The 23145-nt window shown below is 41.3% G+C and overlaps 1 protein-coding gene across 2 annotated transcripts in view; it reads right to left on the bottom strand.

Annotated features, from left to right (window-relative positions):
* The window catches only part of adcy3a (adenylate cyclase 3a), a 114937-nt gene that overhangs the window by 67924 nt on the left and 23868 nt on the right, over window positions 1–23145 (bottom strand). For both annotated transcript variants that reach the window (XM_070966164.1, XM_070966165.1), the window contains exons 5-12: window positions 8827–8938; window positions 7052–7179; window positions 6623–6781; window positions 5585–5750; window positions 5304–5423; window positions 4679–4821; window positions 1777–1938; window positions 1402–1489 (exon numbers count right to left, since the gene is read on the bottom strand). In XM_070966164.1, coding sequence (XP_070822265.1) covers window positions 1402–1489; window positions 1777–1938; window positions 4679–4821; window positions 5304–5423; window positions 5585–5750; window positions 6623–6781; window positions 7052–7179; window positions 8827–8938 — 1078 coding nt within the window. The remainder of the gene's footprint in view (window positions 1–1401; window positions 1490–1776; window positions 1939–4678; window positions 4822–5303; window positions 5424–5584; window positions 5751–6622; window positions 6782–7051; window positions 7180–8826; window positions 8939–23145) is intronic.

The following is a 23145-nucleotide window of genomic DNA, read 5'->3' on the forward strand; positions in this document are numbered from 1 at the left end:
TTAGTACTGAAGAGCCCTAAGCATCATTCACACCTACTCTGTATTTTCTCAGTCCATGTGACTGACTAACTATGTGCATGTTGCTGACTGACTTGGTCTGAGTGCTGCCTGTGGCAGCAGAAGTCAATATCGGCCTGCCAGCTGGTTATCAATAAATCTGAATTTCCATGACGAAGTGGAATCAAAATTATTGCTCCATGCCAAACACTCACACATACACGCAAGTACACATGCTGTACACCACTATGCAAACCTTTATCACAATAAATGCCCTGTGATTAAATGTCAACAATATAAACACTAGGGGTGTAACTGTTCGTGTATTCTTCCTAAACCATTCAGTCCAGGACGTTTGGGTTGGTATGTGACTTCCTTGGTTCCATGTGCCCTGTGGCCCAAACAATTAATGTCAAAACAGCCTGTCAACTACTCACAAGCAAACAACTGTAGTACAGCAGTTGGCTTAGCCCAGTTAGCCAAGATCATGTGGTGTCGCTGCCTTCTGAATGGCACAACACAAATGACAGACCTGAAGTCAGGTATGTCTGTGGAAACACTTCAGACTTGTCATTTACAACGCCATCACCTGAATGTGTTAAATTACCAGAACAAGTCAAAAACAGACTGGAAGGCAAGTTCTTTGCCCCACAGTGTTCAAGCAGCTTCTAGCTGCAGATTTGGACTGAGCTAAAGCAATAACTAATGCTAGGAGTGTTTATCTCTACCATACTAGGCATATGGTCAGAGTGTTAGAGCTCCACTACAATGTGCCTTGTCTGTTGTGCCTGTGCTGCAGTTGTTCAAGAATTATCAACTAGTCAGAGTCTTATGATTGAGCATTTAACTGACATTTCTGTTACTTATTTTTGTCATTTATTTTTTCCTACTTCTTATTTTTTCATATTTTTTTCACAATATCCCAGTATATGAGTGCCTTTACTGAAAGAGTTTTGACCAATAAGCAACTGTACCAAACCGTGACTTTTGTGTGCCATTAAACAAATATATACACATTTGAAATACAATTGTTGAACATGAACACAAAAAAATTAGATGAACAGATTGATATCAACCCAGCCATAGTACAGGTTTCCAGATGTGGTCTGTGAGCACAGGTTTTGGTTTGGTGCTGTACAGGTGCAATGGTACCAAACTTGATAAACTGACTGTGATGACAAGACTTCACAGTCATGTTTCGCGGCCCTCTAGAAGGAAACTCAGCAGCAAAATGGACACACATTCTGCTGATTTTGGGCTTTGGTCAGATTGACCTGACACAGTTGTTGGCTGTTGCCATATCTGGAGAAGGTGCTGCAACCTGGGACCTGGTCCCATCAATTAGTGAGAGCATGGTAGTGAAGACATGACAAAACATTTTAGTGTAAAGGTGTTGTAACTCACTCTAGGGAAGATGGCAGCCAGAGAACAGATTGTCAGGATGAGCAGCAGGACTTCTCCCACTGCACAGGTGATGTAGTTTGCAATCAGCCTGCTCCACAACACATGAACACACAGAAAACCCTTAAGAGAAATATACAACACTTGCAGCAGTCAACAAGTCCAGATTCATTTGTCCAGAAAGCAATATTACAATGAGTGAACTATGTGAACTGTGCTGATCCTTCACAGTACAGAGTAAATGATTATATGAATAGGATAATCTTTTCCTTTACTGTTTGTGTAGGTCTCTTGAGCAAGAGTGGGACATCAATCGAAAACGCCGCACTGTGAATAAAAAAGTGTGAGTGGATTGCACACTGGCACTTCTGAACTGACCAGGGGTCTATGAGTGCCTCCATAGCTGTAGTGAAGAGCAGGACCACACAGGAGCAACAGAAGGCCGCTCCGCTCTGTTTCTCCTTCTCCACCGAGTAACGGGTCTCAAGCTCTGGATCCACAAACCTCAGGGATAGCCTGTTGGTGTGTTTCCCCTTCAGACTGAGTAGACAAGAGAAAGTCAGAACGCACATCAGATGTAAAATAGCAGTATTACTTTATCTACAGTGTAACAGATATCGTAGTATTTTTTAAGCAACATGACAAACACTGTCACAGTTTTGAGAAAACAAATTTTGTCTTTCACAAAGTGATTTACCATAATGAGCATAAATTGGTTTAGTACCATATCTCGCAAACACTGAAAAATTTCCAGCAAAAACCAGCTCTCTTAATTTGCAGTTCACAAGAGAAAGATTGTGCTGCTTTTCCAGAACAAGCAAAAGTAAAGCTTGCAATATGCATAGCAGTGACAAATTCTGGATATAGGGAATATCTGATCTGAAATATGTAACTCTTAAATAACGTAAAAGACTGAGGAACAGAGAGGTTGCTGAGGAAGTAATAAGGTTGAGGGTTAAACTTTGAAAAATATTGTGTGAAATATACAGTATGTTATCAACTATTTCCACCATAGTCTCATTCATTAAATTAATGTGTAATGAGTGTATGTCATTGTGTCATAACTGATAACAAGGGGTGTGTGTGTGTCAGTGTCAATGCTAGGTCCTCAGACAACTATAATCACAATTGCCAAATGTACAATGTGCACAGGAATTTGACTTGGTGACATAGTGCAGTGAATGAAAACGTGAAGAAAGTAAAAAAAAGATAAAGTTAAAAGTTAAAAACAAGAATTATATATAGCAGAAATTAAGAAAATATGCTACATTACGCTACATACACAGTATGCTGGCATTCCTATGCATGTTAGGAATAATACAACAAATTTGCTGCATTATACTACATTTGAGAATATTACACAGTCCTGGCAAATATTGCACATATTGCATGGTCCAAAGTAGGAGGATGTACTGTCTCAAACTGTGTGTGTGTGTGTGTGTGTGTGTGTGTGTGTGTGTGTGTGTGTGTGTGTGTGTGTGTGTCTGTGTCTGTGTCTGTGTCTGTGTTTAAGTGCATATGCGTGTGTGCATTTGCTGGGATTGGCTACGATGCATGGTGGGTGATAAGCTGAACCTGTGGCCATATGGACGCATTTTGAAGAGGCATTCTACAGGTCCTTTGTTGCCCTGGTATCATACTGAAGACTCATGGGCAACTGATCCTGTCCTGTGAGCAATCTGGTGAGCTCGCTAGATGACATGAGATGAATGTGTCTCCCATTTCAGATCACTGGCTATTGTGGTACTGTGGGCCATCAGAGTGTGTGGGGGGCAACCTTTCAAACATGTCAAAGGAGTTGAGTTCATCTTCTAGTTCAGGGGATGGGGTCATAGCAGGACTTTTCTTATTGTATTTTGTGTTTGTCCTGGGTGTGTTCCAAATGGCTGGAGGGTCATTGGTGCTCAAATCACACTCCAACCTGGCTTTGCATTCCTCCCTGGCAGAAGTGATGGCTTTTTGAGGTTTTACTATACAGCCTGAATGTATCATGTATCATGTTGTTATGATCCTGGCTTCCTGTCTCTCCCTGTGTGTCTCCTCTCCCTTTTCCCTGTGTGTGTGTCTGTCTGTCTACCCCTGACGACATGGCTGGGCAGCCCCTCACCTGCTGCCAGCTCCTCCCACTGCTACTCACCTGCAGTTACTCTCCCTGATCAGGGAGAGTATTTAAGACATGGACTTTCTCCTCCTTGTCGCTGGATTATTCCTCATTCCCATGTTGATGTCTGGTTGTTGGTCCGTAAGTACAAGTCTCTTTGTCTTCCCCTCCTTGTTAGAAAAAGTCATTTTTTGTCCATCGTTTTTTCCAGCCATTTATTGTGCCGTGTTTTCTTTTGTTTCAGTGTCTGCCTGCCGCTTCCACGCGTGCCTCGTGTCATACCCGCTCCGTCGGTGCTCCCTCTGTTCATCCACTCCGTTTGAGTGCGTCTTTTGTTTGCCTCGTCTCCCACTCCGTTTGAGTGCGCCTTTTGTTTGTTTGTTTATCCGCTCGTTGAGCGCGTTTTCTGTTCTTCGTTTTGTTAATAAATTCTTACCTGGTTTTACACAATCCCTGCCTCTGGTTTCTGCATCTCTGGGTCCTAATACTTGGCGACTGCATAGCCTTAACATCCGTGTCACCTTTCATAGTTGCCTGTGCCTGCCTGTGTGCCTGTGCCATTCTCTGAGCTTGTAGTTATTGTCCCTTATAATGATTTTGGTTGGGAGGCAGACCTGCTCACAGAAGTTGATATATGACCATATTGCATCAGCATTGTTCTCAGGGCCTCTCAGAGATTCTCAGTCAGTGCACTCCATGCAGTCCTGAAGAATGATGGTTTAGCGCTCCTCGGTTGCTGTCTGTATTTCAGGACCATCTGTATTATGCAGTGATCCGAGTGTCCAAGGGGTCCATGTGGATTGGATTAGTATATGTTTTTTATGTGTGTTACCATCACGTGCGGTGCACATAACCAGTTGTAGCTCAAGAGTCCATGTGAGAGACTGCACATCTCCCATGACAACAATAAAATTTGCTCAGTAAACAGTCTTGGTGCTCCTCTGCAAGGGTTGCAAGGGAATGTAAAAACCCTCAAGGATAACAGATGAGACTAATAATAGTAATAGTAATATGGTCTACACTGCATAAAAACTGATTCCAAGTCACAGGAGCAATGTTGTAAAAACAGATTTCTAACCACTAACATATCATAAGCTAACGGTGAGGTAAGTGGCATCATTAAGGTGTTTTGCATCTAGAAAGAAGTGGTGCATTATGGTTCAAACAGTGTTCACTTACGCTTGTACTGTCTCCCTCTCCAGCAGGGCCTCATTGAGTAGTTTGTTGAGCTCCTGTTCATTCTCCTGAGCATCAATCACTCTTTCAGCCAAATCCCGCAGTCGCAGCCTTCTGCGAGGGTTAGGGAAAGATGGATTCACCACCTGTAGTCCCAAAAAGCAAAATTATCTCAGTCTAACTTATTTTAATCAATGCGTTCAGAAATTATCATGGCAGTTTGCATTTTTAGCTCTATTACTAGTATGACTAGAAGTGATTTGAGAGCCCATACAGTGACACAAGCCTGTCCTCACGAAAATACATGGTGGTGGAAGTGAAGTATTGATTGATGGGGTTAGTTGGTGAGCTACTCTAGCTGGTAACATGCTAGCTATACAGGAACATTCTAGCACTTGCCAAAACGATTTGCAATTGGTCAGCAGAGCAGATTCATGTGGCATACTTCACCAACGTAGAACTCCATGCAAAAGTCCACAAAGATTTACTTTAAGTTTTTTTTGGTCTGAAATTTTACTCATGTAAATGCTGTTGTGACCAGGCCAAAGATGACAAAGTGCTTTTTAGAGGTCAGCAGTGTGATTCTAGCTACTTTACATTGTAATCTAAACAATGATTTCTTGGTTACCCTTGTGTCCAGTTCTTCTGGTTCTTCTGGTGTGGTGCAGGCTGTATTAATGCTGCCGTTACACTCAGTGGTGTTGATCAACAGTGGGGAGTTTCCATTGGAAGAGGTTACAGACAGCTTCTAATATGAAACAAGCAGAGTGATTACTGTGAAAAAGGCTTTATTTCTTCCTTTTTACATTTCTGAACATATCCATGTATTCTGAATACTGGCCAAATATGAGACCAAAATTTGAATATCTCAATATTTTCCACTGTGGGTGTGTAGCACAGTTGACTTACGACACCATTGATGCCATTCTTTCCCACAGGTCCTTTAGGAACAACGACCAGGTAGGTCGCAATGCCCCTTTCCCTCAGGTAGTCACAGCGGTCACCTCCGTTCCCCGGCTCCACATCAAACTCACCATGAAGACACTCCATGGTGCTCTGTGAGATGTGCACACGACTGTTTCACACACAGAGAGGAGTCAAGAATTAGACAGGTCATTGATCTACCAACTACCACTGAAATGTTACTTTCGACTATATTATCAAAATCACGTTGATGAATTTCTAATAATACTCAGCGATAAATTGCAGTGCAACATACACCAGACTATATTTTACTTAATGAACACTGCAAAATACAGCAGTGCTAATGTTTTAGACGTAAGAACAAAGGGGAGTGGGAATTTTTGGTTGTGGTTTAAACTGGTGGTGAAACTGGTGTACAAAGAACATCCATGATCATGTATGTTATTTTTTTTTTGATTAGTTTATTCTAATTCATTTTAATGCTGCAATAAAATGCACAATTTTTCATATTAAGTTCACCTCAGAGCTACAGAGCCTTTCACCTCTTTTACCTTATTGCACTGGTTTTATGGCCCACAAACACCTCTTTCATTGCAGCTGGTAGTTGTTTTCAGTGAAAAAGCTCTGATAAACCCATGGTACACTAACTGCTCAGCAACAAACAGCAGAGATACACTTATGGACTTGCTGGTAAACACTGTGAATGAGTTAGTAAATACTGAAGTAGATTTGCTAGGTGGACACAAGACACCCCTCCAAATGAATACCAATATTGCTCTGAGTCTGCTGTATGTGTAGACAGACAACTGTTTGATAACACGATTGTGATGTTTACAGCTTGCTGTGGCCAGATTTTAAGCTTTTACTGTATATCTTGTCTTAAATTGCATGTTTTTTATCATTTAAACAAAATGAAAGCTAAAGAAAGAATGACATCAACATTATAACAACTGACAGAAGTAAATTTATTTTAAAAATCTGACCAAAAGAAAGGTCGTGCATGGACTTGATGTCTGCTCTTACCCTGGTATCCCTCCAGCCTCCATTTTGTTGGCCACAGTGACGTCTGTGGACCAGACATCGTACTGCCAGCGCTTCTGACCGAGCACTCCCCCGAGGACTGTGCCACTATGAACTCCAACCCGCATGTCAACATCTGTCTGAGTTTTCTCTCGGACGTACCTGTGGTTAGTTTACATCACATTAAATAAAAAGCAACAAGAACAAGGGACTAAGGGACTAAGGGACTCTAAAACTAGTGAATCCAGGCACGCTTGCCTGGAGTAAGTTGCACCAGAAATGAGCTTAATGATCTCTCATTGTCAACCAGTGTTCAATAGCATCACATCAAATGCATCTGACACCGAATGATCTGACTGAACACTCCAACATCATCAAGAGTTACCTAAGGCTGCTCCATTAAGCTCCTGACCCACTCGTCACTGTACTCACGAGATGGCCTCCACCATGGCCAGGCCCATCATGATGGAGCAGGCAGCGTGGTCCTCCCTGTAGTCCGGCAGTCCACAGATACAGTAGTAACAGTCTCCCAGGATCTTGATCCTCAGCTGGTGATATTTCTGATGGGGTTGATGAAGTTTCATTAAAGAGATGGACCAAGGAACTATGGAGTGAAATCAGTCTCAGAATTAATGAATGCACACATAAAGACTCCTAAATATATTTTGGTATTCATGTCTATAGTAAATGACTCATAAATGCACATAAATACTTTTCAGTGCACACAAATGTAAAACAAATCACCATATAAGTAAACATAAAAAACACATAGAAACACACATAAATATAAACACACATAAATATTGCTTGTTTCAAATAAATGTAGTAGAAATTCACAAATACATGTATTTTAAAGCCCCAAAGGGCCAGAACCCTATTGCGTTTGTACTGGTTTATTATCATTATTATTGGGGGGCTCGAGCAATTATTGAACCCTACTGTATTTATTATCATTATTATTATTGCTAATTACTAAGAATTGAGAATTCATAATTTAAACAATTTAAGAATACATTCTCTGGGGGCAATTATTTACCACAATCTGAAGTACCATATTGATTGGTGCAAGCTGGCCTTGTCACATATATCCTCACAACTCAAGAGATCTTTGAGAAATTCTGACTGAACTCCCAGGAGACATTCTGTGCTATCTCTTGATCATTCCCACTGAGTTCCTTTCAAATACAATGAATGGGGGATGAATGGCAGAGCTTTGAGTGCAACTACTGAAATGTTGCAGATTTTGTAATGATGGCACATGTGATTCATCTCCCTCCTTATTTAGACAAAATTAAACTAGCTGAAGTGACTTCGCTCACTTTTGTGAAGCCTGAAACCCACTTGTGGATGCTCGTGGCTGTAATTAAGATACCTGTCTGTCATAAATGGCAGAGATCAGTCTAAAACCATGGCCAGCATCAATGGGCAGGGCTTTGCAGGAAAATGGCCATAAATTGTTAACGATTTCTCTAGTCATCATTAATCTTTGTACATATTTTTAAGCCATGTTTGGTAAAAGTGCTTGGTTTGTACCAGCTCTATATGGAAAGTGTCCTGAGACAACTTCTGTTGTGATTTGGCGCTATACAAATAAAACTGCATTGAAAATTGAATTAAAAGTCCCACCAAAGCATTTGAGCCTGATCAATAGGGGGCACTACAAATTTCAAAAATGCATACTTCAAACTCTGTACATGCTCATGGGGCAAGTATTAAGCAAAATCTGAAATGCAGTATTGATTGGTTCAAGTTAATTTGGTTGTTCACTTTCTAAACTTGATAAATAACCTATATCTTATGTTCGTTAATGAATAGAAACACAGAAGTCAGTGTTTTGAAGTATTCATATAATAATTGAAGTTATTCTGACATCAAGCATCAACACAAAAAGTTGGAGTAAGATGGTCAGATGACAGTCTGCTCATTCATTCAGTAGCCACTAAAACAAAAACCCAAAGCCACTTTGCCATAATCAAAATTCAGTGAGCAACAATTAGATTTAAATTAGATGTACACACACACACACACACACACACACACACACACACACACACACATATATATGATGTAGATGTAGATGTAAAATTGAAATGTCTAACAGAATATCAGAATATTTGACAGTTTCCTGGTCAACATCACCATAAAAGTTGTACTGAACAAGTAAACGTCATGAGATCACTGTTGTGCAGTGACAGTGTAAAACTCACTGCAGCCAGTTTGTCAAAGCGAGCAAACAGCTCATTGAGCAGTTTGACCAGCTCCTGAGCACTGCATGATGACGACAGCTGGGTAAAGCCAACGATATCTGCAAACAAAATACTGCACGACAAGAGACAGATACAAAACAGCAAATTAGTATTGACATCATGCTGCAGTCACATTAACAGTACCATGTATCATGTATCATGTTGTTATGATCCTGGCTTCCTGTCTCTCCCTGTGTGTCTCCTCTCCCTTTTCCCTGTGTGTGTGTCTCCATGCACATTTTCACTGTTTCAACGTGACACTTATTACACTCTTTTGTATATACTTTGTTTTTACTCTATCTATCTATCTATCTATCTATCTATCTATCTATCTATCTATCTATCTATCTATCTATCTATCTATCTATCTATCTATCTATCTATCTATCTATCTATCTATCTATCTATCATTGGTGCTGTTGTAAACTGGAATTTCCCCTTGTGGGACTAACAAAGGAACATTGAAATGAATTGAACTGAATTGAACTGAATTGAATTGAATTGAATTGAATTGAATTGAATTGAATTGAATTGAATTGAATTGCCTGTTAAAATCAGAATTAGAATCTATCTCTAAACAGAACCAGCAAACAGGACTGCAAGCTACATAGCGGGGGACATAACACACATTCACCACCACTGACTATGCTGATCAATGTGACAAATCCCTCTGTAGCTCCATGTTTCTACAGGAAGCATGCAGAACCAAATTGCTTTCTCCTAGCTCCTGTGAACATGGTTGGACTTAAGAGACAGGCAGAGGCCAGCTTGACGACAAGGATCATAGTAACGAGTTGATAGTAAGTAAAGCTATCTGTCCCATCACGTAGGCTGATCACCTCAGTACTGTATTTCCTCTCATCAAACTGGCCTCCATCAGTCTCAGTGGCTGTGCTTGTTCTGAGTCTGGCCATGTTTACTGGGGCTGCTGAGCCTGGTAAAGTTGAAAGCACTTAGTAGTTAGCTTATTTTAGCAACAAGTAAATCACCTCAGTAACATTACTGTATTCCCTGTCATCAAACTGGCCTATAACATTTAATGACATTGTTGGCCTGCAATGGTATGTTTAAGATGTAATGATAAAGTTATGGTTATGTTGTCTTGGTTAATGTCACGTCATAATAACAAAGTCTTGGTGAATAAGGTTTCATAACAACGGCATATTGTCAGCCATACACAATGTCAACTTTGCATTACGATGACAAAACTGACTGATTGACACTTCATGACAACAGTATTAACAATCAGAAAGACTCCTGCATGTGATGCTGCATTCACATGGATTAAAGCAGAGAGTTGACAGCAGACAGTTAGGAAAACTTTTGGATCAAAATTAAATGCACTATGATATGTTGCGATGGTGATGTTGTATTGTTTACAAATAATGGAATAAATAATGTTAAGTAAAATCATTTTGGGTCTGTTATTTTATGTAACTATTTTATCAATGGATGTAGCTATAAAATGGGAGCTTCCTTGATATTCTATTGCAAACTTTAAATGAATAATAATAACTAACTAATAATAAATTCCCTCCAAAAGTTTAGGGCCATTCATTTCCAACAAAAACAACCAAAATTACTGTATTTTTTAAATTCGTAATGGTTTCAAGCCAGACACACACCAGCAGCAATTACATCTGCAGCAATATTTGGGTATCTAATATATTTTTATATTAATGTAGATTTCAGTAGTGTAAAGTAACTGTAACCTACATTTACTCCAGTGGTGTACTCAAGTACAATTTCACGGTACTTCATTTGAGTATTTCCATTTTCTGCTACATTCTACTTCTACATTCTAATAACCTACATTTCAGAGGCATATATTGGATATTTTACTCCTCTACATTTAGTTGCAGATTCAGATTAATAATACAAAATAACCAACAAATAAAGTAAGATATACAGTAATGATATGAATAAGATGATCTCCAGTGTGAAATTCACAAGATTCCCAGCAGTACATTTAATTAAAAAAGATATCTCCACCTTCACCAGCTGTAACATTAATGTACAAATTAATATATCAATAATGAATTCAATAATATACATTATTCTGAAATGGGCCATTCTGCCTAATGAGTTCTTTCGCTGTAGATATATTTTGATGCTAACTATGGTTCAAGCCCAGAAGCATCAGAAATGTTTGTGCCAGTTTACTGGGGCCCAAGCACTGACCGGTGCAAGGACTCTACTGTAATGCAAGGAATTATTATCCTGTGTCAAAGTGAATTGCATTTGTGAGAGGCTACAGGTGCTCAAAAGCTCACATAACCTTTCCCAAAATTACATACTTCATGTTGCACTTGAATGTGCCAAAATGTTTTGACAGAGCCCCCCCTGTAAAATTTCAGCAAAGTAAGGCCTCATGGTATATTTCACCTAGATGTACCAAATTTGGTAGAGACATGGTATCATGTGTAGACTTAGAAAAACTTAAACAAACTCCCCCTACTGAATTTATCAGATCGACTTCAAATTTGGTCTGTGCAACCTTAACCCCTTTGAATCAAAATTGTTAAAAGCATAAGATTTTGTTGAACGGAATGGCAGTGGTCGTGCAGCAATTTACAATATTTCACCATGAATGTACATTTCCCAATCCGCCCTAAATTTCAACTGTGATAAATGTCCTGGCTTGAAGATGTCTACATCCCAATATTCATTTGTAGTCATTGCACCACCAACTAACAACAAGAAATGACATGGTTGATACTATGATGCACTCCTCCTAGGCAGTTGAACAAATCCACCTCAAATGTGGTCAGAAAACCCCTAAGACCTTGATGATCATTAATTGTAAAGTTTTTGTCGACATTGTAGTGATGGGAATTCCGGCTCTTTTTAGAGAACCGGCTCTTTCGGCTCGGCTCACTAAAAAGAGCTGGTTCTTTCGGCTCCCAAGCGGCTCTTCAGATTTTTTTGTTGCTTTAATCAATATATTACCAATAATAATGTAACATTATGCACAAAATGAATTAATAATGTAAAAAAACTGTATTATACTTTTTATTTATATATGTTTATTATATAAATATGCCTTTATTTTTTCACTCTACAGTGAACTTTTAACTAATTTAAACTTTTAACTTTTTTATACTAAGCAACTTTAAAGTCAGACAAACTGCTGTGGCTTTATTAACCCTCTCTTGCAGTGAAGCACGTTCTCTGTGATACAGGTCTGGGATCATTTTCTGAGAGAGGGTTTTCCTGCTTGGAATAGCATACACTGGATTGAGTGCATGCGTAAACTTTCTGAAACCCTTGTCATCCACAACTGAAAATGGTTGAAAATCAAGTGCAACCATTTTAGCCAGCTTTTCATCAATTATTTTCTGTCTTGCAGGGGTCAAAGACTTCTGCAAAAACTGTTTCATTGAGGTCTGGGTTGCTGTTTTTGGTGGCTGTGGTGGTGTGCTGCATGATGCTGTTGACACTGCAGCAGCAACAGGAGCAGCAGCAGCAGTTGCAGACGACACACTGGCACCTTCATTAATACCAGGTTCAACTGGTCGCCTCTCCAGTGGAACTGTTGGGTGGACAGTTCTTAAGTGCCTGTGGTGGTTGTTGGTGGAGCCGATATGAAATTTTCATCCTGCAGACAATGCACTCTGCTTTGGAGCCATCAATATAATTAAAGTGACTCCATATTTGGCTCCTTTTTCTGTTTTCACTCATATTCTTAACTTACCTTTGGTTGATAAATGTCCCTCCATGTTGCTCTCTCTCTGCTCTCTTGACCCGTTTGTGTGCAGCAGCTGTGTGTGTAACTGCCGCCCCTCCCCCCTCTGCTCAGCGCAGTGAGCGCACTAAGCGGCGCAGACACAGAGACGATACCACGCATATTGACCAATTACGTGCGGCTTCAAGAGAAAAAACAAGAGAGAGAGAAAAAAAGCGGCTCCCCCAATCAGGAGCCGGCTCCCGCCGCTCACTTCAAAGAGCCGGCTCTCAGAGCCGTTACGTTTGCGAACGACACATCACTACGACATTGCCCTGGCAGTGCGTTGAATTGCAATGTTTCGCCATGAAAAAGGAAGTGGCTCGAAAACTCACTAAACCTCGCACACACATCGTAATTGCCACAAATTGATATCTGATATGGGTATCAGAATTGTGTGTGAGTGTCTCAGAATGACTTGATAGTGCCCCTACAAAATTTCAATGAAGCAGCCCACGCTGTGTTACAATCCTACAGACCTGTTCTATCCCTAATCCCTTTTTCCTGTTCCCCAGTATTTTTGTTGCCTGATTGTTCTCTATCTGTCAAGCTCGGTGTTCATCTACACCCAGCCAGCTCCACCTCCTCAGGTGCACACCTGACACACAAGATCCTAATTAAGGCACAGGATAAAAGAGAAGAGCTCTCTCCCACCGGTGCTGGATTGTTCTGAATCCCTGGCGGTGTCTTTGTTCGTGCATTGTGAGTACTACACTACGCTATCTACTCTCCTGTAGAGTTAATGCTAATGCTAAAGCTAACTATTTTTGGACTGCCACTTATCGTGTGCTTTTTGTGTTTCAGTGTCTTCTGCCACGTCAGTCCTTGCCTCAAGTGGGTTTGCCTTGCCTCAAACCCACTTCATCGGAGCTTCCTTAGTTTCTCCCCACTCCTTTAGAATGCGCCTTTGCGTTTTCTGTTTTCTGTCCTTTGTGTTAAAATAAATTGTGCTATTTCTTATATCTCTGTCTCTGGTCTGCATCTTTGGGTCCTAACAAAATTCTCAAGCGAAAGCCTAACACGTGGTACATTTCAACTAGGTGTACCAAATCTGGTAGGCACCTGTATTATGTTCAGATGTCGACGGAAGCCATTTTGAATCTACTATGCAATTTTTACACAGTTTTTGCCATTTACAGACATTGTAATTGAACAGATTGGTCCTAAAGAATTAATCAGATGAACTTCACATTTGCTCACCTTTGTGAACCCTGAAACACATTTGTTGCTGCTCACATCTTTAATTTTGGCAAATTGAGCAGCTTTGCTCTGTTCAGCGCAAAAAGGCTTCAACCCAGTGTTAAAAGTCTGACTCAGCTGTGGCTTCAGCACAGCCTGCCACTCAAGCTTTGACCACACCCTCCAAGGTTATAAAACCCTGTATGCCTGTCTTCCTCTTTTCCCTCCAAACCACTCCAGACAGAACAAAGGATCACGTGATATGAGTTTCCAAGTACACTCTGCATTCAATAATTATTAATTTAGCTGTCACATCATGTTTATTTGACGAATGTTCGCAAACTTCACGAAAAATAGAAAGGAAATGGTGTTCTACCAATTTGGAAGAATTTCGGTTCACCTGGCAAGACAGTCTTAAAATATACAGGAAAGCCCTCCGCAGTGCAAAGGCAGCCTATTACGCTGCACTAATGGAGGAAAATAAGAACAATCCCAGGTTTCTGTTCAGCACTGTAGCCAGGCTGACAGAGAGCCATAATTCTGTTGAACCATGTATTCCTTTAGCTCTGAACAGTAATGACTTCATGAGCTTCTTTAATGATAAAATTCTTAGTATTAGAGACAGAATCCATCGGTTCCTGCCGTCAACAGGTACTGTTTTGTCTTCAAACACAGAAACCGTAGAAACTGTTACTCCTGTTACACCTGTCGACCTTCACCAACTAATTTCAATAATTTCATCATCAAAATCATCAACCTGTATTTTAGATCCCATCCCAACTAAGCTGTTTAAAGAAGTTTTACCTCTAATTGACTCTTCCATATTAGACATGATCAATCTGTCTTTATCAACAGGCTACATACGACAGTCCTTTAAAGTAGCAGTAATAAAACCTCTACTTAAAAAGCCTACTCTTGATCCAGGGGTTTTAGCCAACTATAGACCGATATCCAACCTTCCCTTCCTCTCAAAAACTCTTGAGAAAGCAGTTGCTAATCAGCTGTATGACTTTCTACAAAACAATAGTTTATTTGAGGATTTCCAGTCAGGATTTAGAGTGCATCATAGCACAGAGACAGCACTGGTTAAAGTTACAATTGACCTTCTAATTGCATCTGATAAAGGATTTGTCTCTGTACTGGTCTTATTAGATCTTAGTGCTGCATTTGACACCATTGACCATGGTATCCTATTGCAGAGACTGGAACACTTCATTGGCATTAAGGGAACTGCGCTAAGCTGGTTTAAATCCTACTTGTCGGATTGCTCTCAGTTTGTACACATTAATGACGACTCCTCTGTGCTCGCTAAAGTCAGCTATGGAGTTCCGCAGAGGATACCCAGCTTTATAAAACGGAAAGGTGAAGTCTGGCAATCTGATTGGCTGTTAACTGTGACATAATGAGCGTATACCACAGCTACTATTCTAAAAAGCCTTATCACAGCATATCACTCTGCTTCAGGAAAGCAACAATGTTTCCATGACAACGGCCATATTATTATTAGCTACATTGGATCATAAAATCCTGCACTGTGCGTCAATGAGTAATTAGGAGTCAAATAGCGGAGTGCCACGGACAGCTCCCGAGACAAGATGGCGCCACGGACGGCTGCCGCGGTGTGTTGGTGCGCGCTGTTTTGTTTTGTTTTGTTTTGTGTGTTAATTCTGTTTTTTGCGACGGTACCCGCAGCTCTTTCACCAGAGATGAGCTCATGAACATCAGGGCTACAACACCAATGGATCTATTTCCTTATTTTCTGCTCCCAGCAGTGGAAATTTTGGACATTCTGGTCCGGACTCTTTAGTTATTGTCCTTGGCGACTTTAACAAAGGTAACCTCACTCACGAACTCCCCAAATACAGACAGTTTATAAAATGCCCGACCAGAGAGGAGAATATTCTGGATCACTGTTACACCACTGTCAGGGATGCTTATCACGCCGTCACCCGCGCCGCACTCGGCCACTCCGACCACGTCATGGTCCACCTGATTCCTACGTACAAGCAGAAAATAAAGCTCTGCAAACCCGTAGTGAGGACATCAAGGAAGTGGACCAGTGAGGCTGTGGAGGATCTCCAGGCATGTTTGGACTCTACTGACTGGGATGTGTTCAGGACTGCTACCAACAGTCTGGATGAGTACACGGAGGCTGTGACGTCCTACATCAGCTTCTGTGAGGACTGCTATGTCCCATCACGCACCAGGGTGAGTTACAACAATGACAAACCCTGGTTCACAGCCAAACTCAGACAGCTAAGGTTGGCAAAGGAAGAGGCCTTCAGGAGTGGGGACAAAGACAGATTCAGAGAGGCTAAGTACAGGTTTAGCAAGGCGGTGAAAGAGGCTAAACGGCTGTACTCTGAGAAGCTCCAACACCACTTCTCAGCTAATGACTCTGCGTCTGTCTGGAAAGGGCTTAGGCAAATCACCAACTACAAGCCTAAAGCCCCCCAGTCCATCAACGATCGACGCCTAGCCAACGACCTGAATGAGTTCTACTGCCGCTTTGAAAGGCAAAGGGACAGTCCAGCAACCATCCCCCACGACACCTCCCAACAGCTCCAGCTCCAGTCACCTCCACCTTAAAGGACCCCCCCTCCCCCCCTCCCCACCCACCTCAGTGACGACTCTTTCCATTCATGAGAGAGATGTCAACAAACTCTTCAGGAGACAGAACCCCCGGAAAGCAGCTGGACCAGATTCTGTCTCCCCATCCGTCTTGAAGCACTGTGCTGATCAGCTGTCTCCAGTGTTCACAGACATTTTTAACACCTCACTGGAGACATGTCACGTGCCAGCCTGCTTCAAGTCCTCAACCATCATCCCAGTTCCCAAGAAGCCAAGGACTACAGGACTTAATGACTTCAGACCCGTTGCCCTGACCTCTGTGGTCATGAAGTCCTTCGAGCGCCTTCTGCTCTCACACCTCAAAGACACCGACCCTCTCCTAGACCCCCTGCAGTTTGCCTACAGAGCCAACAGGTCTGTAGACGACGCGGTCAACCTGGCCCTCCACCTCATCCTCCAGCACCTGGACTCCGCAGGAACCTACACCAGGATCCTGTTTGTGGATTTCAGCTCTGCCTTTAACACCATCATTCCAACCCTGCTCCAGGAGAAACTCTCCCAGCTGAGTGTGCCTGACTCCACCTGCAGATGGATTACAGACTTCCTGTCTGACAGGAAACAGTGCGTGAAGCTGGGGAAACACATCTCCGACTCAAAGACCATCAGCACCAGGTCCCCTCAGGGCTGTGTTCTTTCTCCTCTGCTCTTCTCCCTGTACACCAACAGCTGCACCTCCAGTCATCAGTCTGTCAAGCTGCTGACGTTTGCGGACGACACCACTCTCATCGGACTCATCTCTGATGGCGACGAGTCTGCCTACAGGTGGGAGGTTGACCATCTGGTGACCTGGTGCAACCAGAACAACCTAGAGCTCAATGCTCTAAAGACAGTGGAGATGGTTGTGGACTTTAGGAAAAACTCAGCATCACCTGAGTGATGCCCTCTGTGACTCTACTATTGACACTGGAGTCCTTCCGCTTCCTGGGAACCATCATCTCCCAGGACCTCAAGTGGGAGTCGAACATCAGCTCCCTCATCAAGAAAGCACAGCAGAGGATGTACTTCCTATGGCAACTGAAGAAATTCAGTCTGCCAAAGACAATGATGGTGCACTTCTACACAGCCATCATTGAGTCCATCCTCAGCTCCTACATCACCATCTGGTACGATGCTGCCACCGCCAAGGACAAGGGCAGACTGCAGCGTGTCATTCGGTCTGCAGAGAAGGTGATCGGCTGCAATCTCCCGTCTCTCCAGGACCTGTACACCTCCAGAACCCTGAGGCGTGCAGGAAAGATTGTGGCTGATCCCTCCCACCCTGGACATAAACTCTTTGAGACACTCCCCTCTGGCAGGAGGCTGCGGTCCATCAGGACCAAAACCTCACGCCACAAGAACAGTTTTTCCCGTCTGCTGTCAGCCTTATTAACAAGGCCCGGAACCCCCCCGACACTTCACACTTCACCTCTGACTCTACTTGTCAGTGACATTGCCACAACCATATGCGTTACATTAACGCTCTACTTGAACTCCCTTGAAAAAACAGTCTGTGCCTCTGTTGCTGCACCAACCTCACCAAAGCAAATTCCTCGTATGTGTAAAATCGTACTTGGCAATAAAGCTTTTTCTGATTCTGATTCTGATTCTAATGACAGTCACAGGATCAGCACCTTGACAGCGACTATGACACTTAGGGCTCTATAGGGTGATCTGTTACTGTCTGATTGAACAGCCTCATGGAAATGATATTATACAATTCTTCACATTATTTACTAACGAAATTCATTAAGGAAAGAAATTTGGTGCTTTTAAAGTCATGATATTCAGATGCAGCTGCTGTGTCTCCAGATGCCTGCCGCGATGTCACATATAGTTGGCTAAATAAAGTCAGTGATCACTCAAAGCTAAAACTATTAAAAAATCTCTCATTCATTGAGGTTTTGGGTGGATTCTTCCGGACCACTCACTCATAGTTAACTGCGGGGGGGCCTCACATGTTTACGTTACAGGGCTGATTGTCAGAGAAGCAACAATGTATCCATGACGACAAACTGTTACAGTAAGTAGCAAAAAGTTGCTGCGGTGTTTTGACAACGTTAACAAATAGACTAAATTATTTGAATTCACATGTTTAAGGTTAACTTTCACCTCCAGATAGGGTTAACAATGGTAGAGTTGATTGAGCAGTGAATTTCTCCCGAAAAAAAAAAAAAAAGGCGAGGAGTAGATGACATGCAGAGCTAATGTACGGAGAGGTGGGACTATTTTTTTCACAGCGGGGCTATTTTATTAGATAATATGTATTTCTTTTTAATTAAAAACTACATGAAAATTATTGTGTATTCCTCTTTCATATTGCCATTATTGGTAGCCGTGTTATAAAAGCCACACTAAGGGGCGACCCTTAGCTGTGGTATAGTGAGCGTATATCACGGCCTGTCGTGATGTATTCCTTAAATATTTATCAATGAAGCCAGAAGAAACCAGTCGGTTAACTAGACTACAAGCATGCCTTCAGGACATAAAGACCTAGATGACCTGCAATTTTCTGATGCTAAACTCGGACAAAACCGAAGTCATAGTACTTAAGTATATAGTATACAGTTATCGACCCTAAACATCTTAAAAACTCACTTTCTGATGACATAGCAGTTATGGATGGCATTGTGCTGGCCTCTAGCACCACAGTAAAGAATCTGGGAGATATCTTTGATCAGGACATGTCCTTTCACTCAAACAAATTTCAAGGACTGCCTTTTTTCACCTACGTAACATTGCAAAAATCAGGCATATTTTGTCTCAAAATGAAGCAGAAAAACTAGTCCATGCATTTGTAACTTCCAGGCTGGATCATTGTAATTCCTTACTGTCAGGCTGCCCAAATTCGTTGCTGAATATTCTCCAGTTGCTCCAGAACACTGCAGCACGTGTTCTGACAAATACGAGGAAGAGAGATCACATTTCTCCAATATTAGCCACTCTGCACTGGCTCCCTGTAAAGTTTATAATAGAATTTAAAATTCTCCTCCTTACTTACAAAGCCATAAATGGCCAGACAGCTTCTTATCTCAAAGAGCTCATAGTACCTTATTGCCCCACTCGAACTCTGCGTTCCCAGAATGCAGGTCTACTTATGGTTCCTAAAGTCTCCAAAAGCAGAACAGGAGTCAGAGCATTTTGCTATCAAGCTCCTCTCCTGTGGAACCATCTTCCAGTCTTTGTCCGGGAGGCAGACACTGTCTCTACATTTAAGAGTAGGCTTAAAACTTTCTTTTTTGATAAAGCTTATAGGGCTGGCTCAGGCTTGTCCTGGACCAGCCCCTAGTTATGCTTCTATAGCATTAGACTGGGGGACCTCCAAAGATATACCAAGCTCCTCTGTCCTTCTCTCCCTCTCCATCTGCAAGTTTGCATGTCCTATCATGGTGTATTATTAACTTAGCTCCTTCCCCGGAGTCTCTGTGCTTTGTCGTCTTGCAGGTTCCCATGGATAGTGGCTGAATCTGGATTGTGGATTAAAGCTGCGTTTCCTGCCATGGCCCTGTCTGACATCCACTGCAACTGCTACTACTGTTATTACATCCACTGTCTTTTTTACTGTGATTGCATTTCTGTCTGTCTCTCTCTCTGACTGCATTTCTGTCTGTCTCTGTCTGTCTCACTCTCTCTCTCTCTTGCTCTCCCTCTCTCACCTAACCAGGCAAGGCAGATGGCTACCCACCCAGAGCCTGGCTCTGCCTGAGGTTTCTGCTTGTTAAAAGGAAGTTTTTCCTCGCCGCTGTCGTCAAGTGCTTGCTCACGAGGGAATGGGTCTCTGTAGATAAAAGAGCTCGGCCTGTACCAGCTCTATATGGAAACTTTTGTTGTGATTTGGTGCTATATAAATAAAATTGAATTGAATTGAATTTTTATATCCCTTATGTTAGATACCTGATTTAATCCTGAAACACCAGATTGTGGATGCATTAATGATGTAAGTCAGCAAAACCTAAATTGACATCCTTATTTTGACCTTGACTTGTTTTCATGATATTGTTTGTATCATTAATAATACTTCTCCTTTAATCCTCTGTTTAGACAAAATCATCCATCAATCATTTCTGCTGGCAAATAAACCACTGAAATGGCTTTCCTGGATCCTGTGTTTAAATGTACACCACATCAGATGTTCATTGAGCCACTGACAGCACAGAAAGATAACTTTTACACTCAGAATAGCCGGATTTATGCGGCTTTATTACTTTTAGATTTATAAGTAAGAATAATTTTGAATGGAGGGCTTTTACATGTACAACAGTGTTTCTACACTGTGGTATTGTTACTTTGGCTAAAAATCCAAGCACTTCTATTCACTGATATGTGTATACATTCATTTTTTCTTGTGCTTCTATGGTCAAAATTACTCAGATCCTAATGTTGAGACATTCACATAAACATGCACAAGAAATGAATATCTATGAATGAAAGCAACTACTCAATTTCAGCAAAGAAAGAAATTTGGTCAAAAGTGCAAAGTATACAAGGCAGCCAATTGCATTCAATAAAACATTTTATATAATATATCCAGGCAGAGGGCAGATACATTTTTCCTTGAATGGGCAGTCTTCAATGAAACTTGTTCAGACTGCTACAGGGAGAGAAAGATGGGAGATGCAAAAGGCATACAAGTGTTCAAAATAGCCATTGCATTCTTCCATCACAACAGTTGGAATAAAATGAGATCTGCACACCTGGCAGAGAGCGCTCAATAAAGTTCACAGGATGATCACTGCTAAAAACATCTCCACAAACAAGCAAGAATCATAGAGCCAACTGCTTATCCATACAATGATAGAAAAAACATTCAAACTCCACGGCACAAATAACGCTAGTGTTACTTCAATACTTTTTGTGAGCACATTCCATCCCAGAACCAGACCATGTCATGTAGACCCCAGAGGAGACCAGTTGAGCTTGTTGCTCCTACAGAGAACTGAGGTAAAGAAACAAGAAACAGTGTTAAGGTTAACATATTGAAGGATATATGTATATTAAATACACATCGAAAGCCAATGCTTCCCAAACATTTTCATGTTGGTTGATATTACAGAGAATACACACCTACACAGTTTCCGTACGTTTTTGGACATAGGCAGTGATTTGTTATTCTGGTTCCGCACTCCAGCACAGAATCTGAAATTTAACAATGACAACGGACTTTTCAGATGTAAGATGGAAGTAAACCATTATTGTACAAGTTCCTATAAACCTAAATAAAATTTTTAGATTTAGTGCTTGCTGCAGATATCTTTGAATTTGATGACCGACTAATAAATACCCTCATACTATAGATGAAAGTCTGCACTTCAAACTCCATTGTTTCATTTAAAATATAAAGTGCTGAAGGAGGGAGCCAAATATAACCAAAAATTAAGTAATTGTTCAAGACGTATTGACCTATCTTCACAAATCCCAAATCAACCTTACAACTTTGGCTTCTGTCAGAGCGTAAATAAACCCACTCACTGACTTATGGCATTGGAATTGAACATTTACAGTCTCTTCACAGACCATCATTTAATATAATAATTCTGAATTCATATTACACAGCATTAGGCATACACTAGATGTCTATCTGAGAGTGCTGTCGCTAAATTTAAGAAAGCGATTCCATCTGTATTTATTTGAATGTCGTGTCTCGATATAACTCCTCTGCAAACCTTAGTCCCTCCCAAACTTGACACTTGACTCTAATGCCCCTCAAAAAAAGAAGATAATACAATAAGAACACAACAAGGAGGTTAGCTCCATGGTATACCTCCCAAGCTCGCAAATGAAAGCAAGCATTGCAGAAACTTGGAAGGAAATGGTGTTCTACCAATATGGAAGAATTTTGTTTAGCCTGGAAAGTCTTAAAACATATAGTAAGGCCCTCTGCAATGCCAGAGCTGTTTATTACTTATCATTAATTGAGGGAAATGAGAACAACAGATTTCTTTTCAGAATTGTAACAGGCTGACAGAGAGCCATAACTACTGAGCTATGTATTCCTTTAGCCCACAGTAGTACCGACTTCATAGGCCTCTTCAATGATAAAATTCTAATTATTAGAAATTCATCACCTCAACTGGCACTAATATATATTCAAACACAGGAACCTTAGAACCACCTGTTACATTTTCTCCCATCAAAACATGAATCCTTGAGAAAGCAGTCACCAATCAGTTGTGTGACTTTCTACATAATAACAGTTTCTTTGAGGATGGTCAGGATTCTTAGTATGTCACAGAAGACGTTCTTTCACAGCGTGAAGTCTGACACTGGGCGTGTAATGACGGACCATACTGCAGTCTATAACCATGCTATCAGCTTTTACAGGAAGGTGTTTCAGTGTGAGCACAGAGAGGAGTAGGCAGTGTCTCACAGCTCTGATACTGCTCTTCCTCAAGTTGAACAGCAGTCATGAAGAGTTGGAAACAACTCTCTCCTCTGATCAACTGCAGAGCATGCATAGTGGAAAAGCTCTTGGAATAGATGGTTTACCTGTTGACTTATCCAAATCTTTTTGGCCAGTGGGGAAAGTGATGGAACAAGTGATTCATTGTGATCTGACTTACTATGTACCTGTCAGGTTGATTTCTGCTAATATTATTTTGATTTGAGACTGTTTTAAGATCAGTTGGCTGTTAGGCCTCAAAGCTGGTATCAATCAATCAATGATGAAGAAAAAGGTTTTGATCGTGTTGAAGATGAATACTTACGGCAAACATTGAGTGCCTTTGGTTTTAGTCCAGCTTTCATTAACAAAGTAAAGGTTTTGTATTGTG

This window comes from Chaetodon trifascialis, chromosome 7, assembly GCF_039877785.1.
Source record: "Chaetodon trifascialis isolate fChaTrf1 chromosome 7, fChaTrf1.hap1, whole genome shotgun sequence".
In the NCBI taxonomy this organism is placed as follows: Eukaryota; Metazoa; Chordata; class Actinopteri; order Chaetodontiformes; family Chaetodontidae; genus Chaetodon; species Chaetodon trifascialis.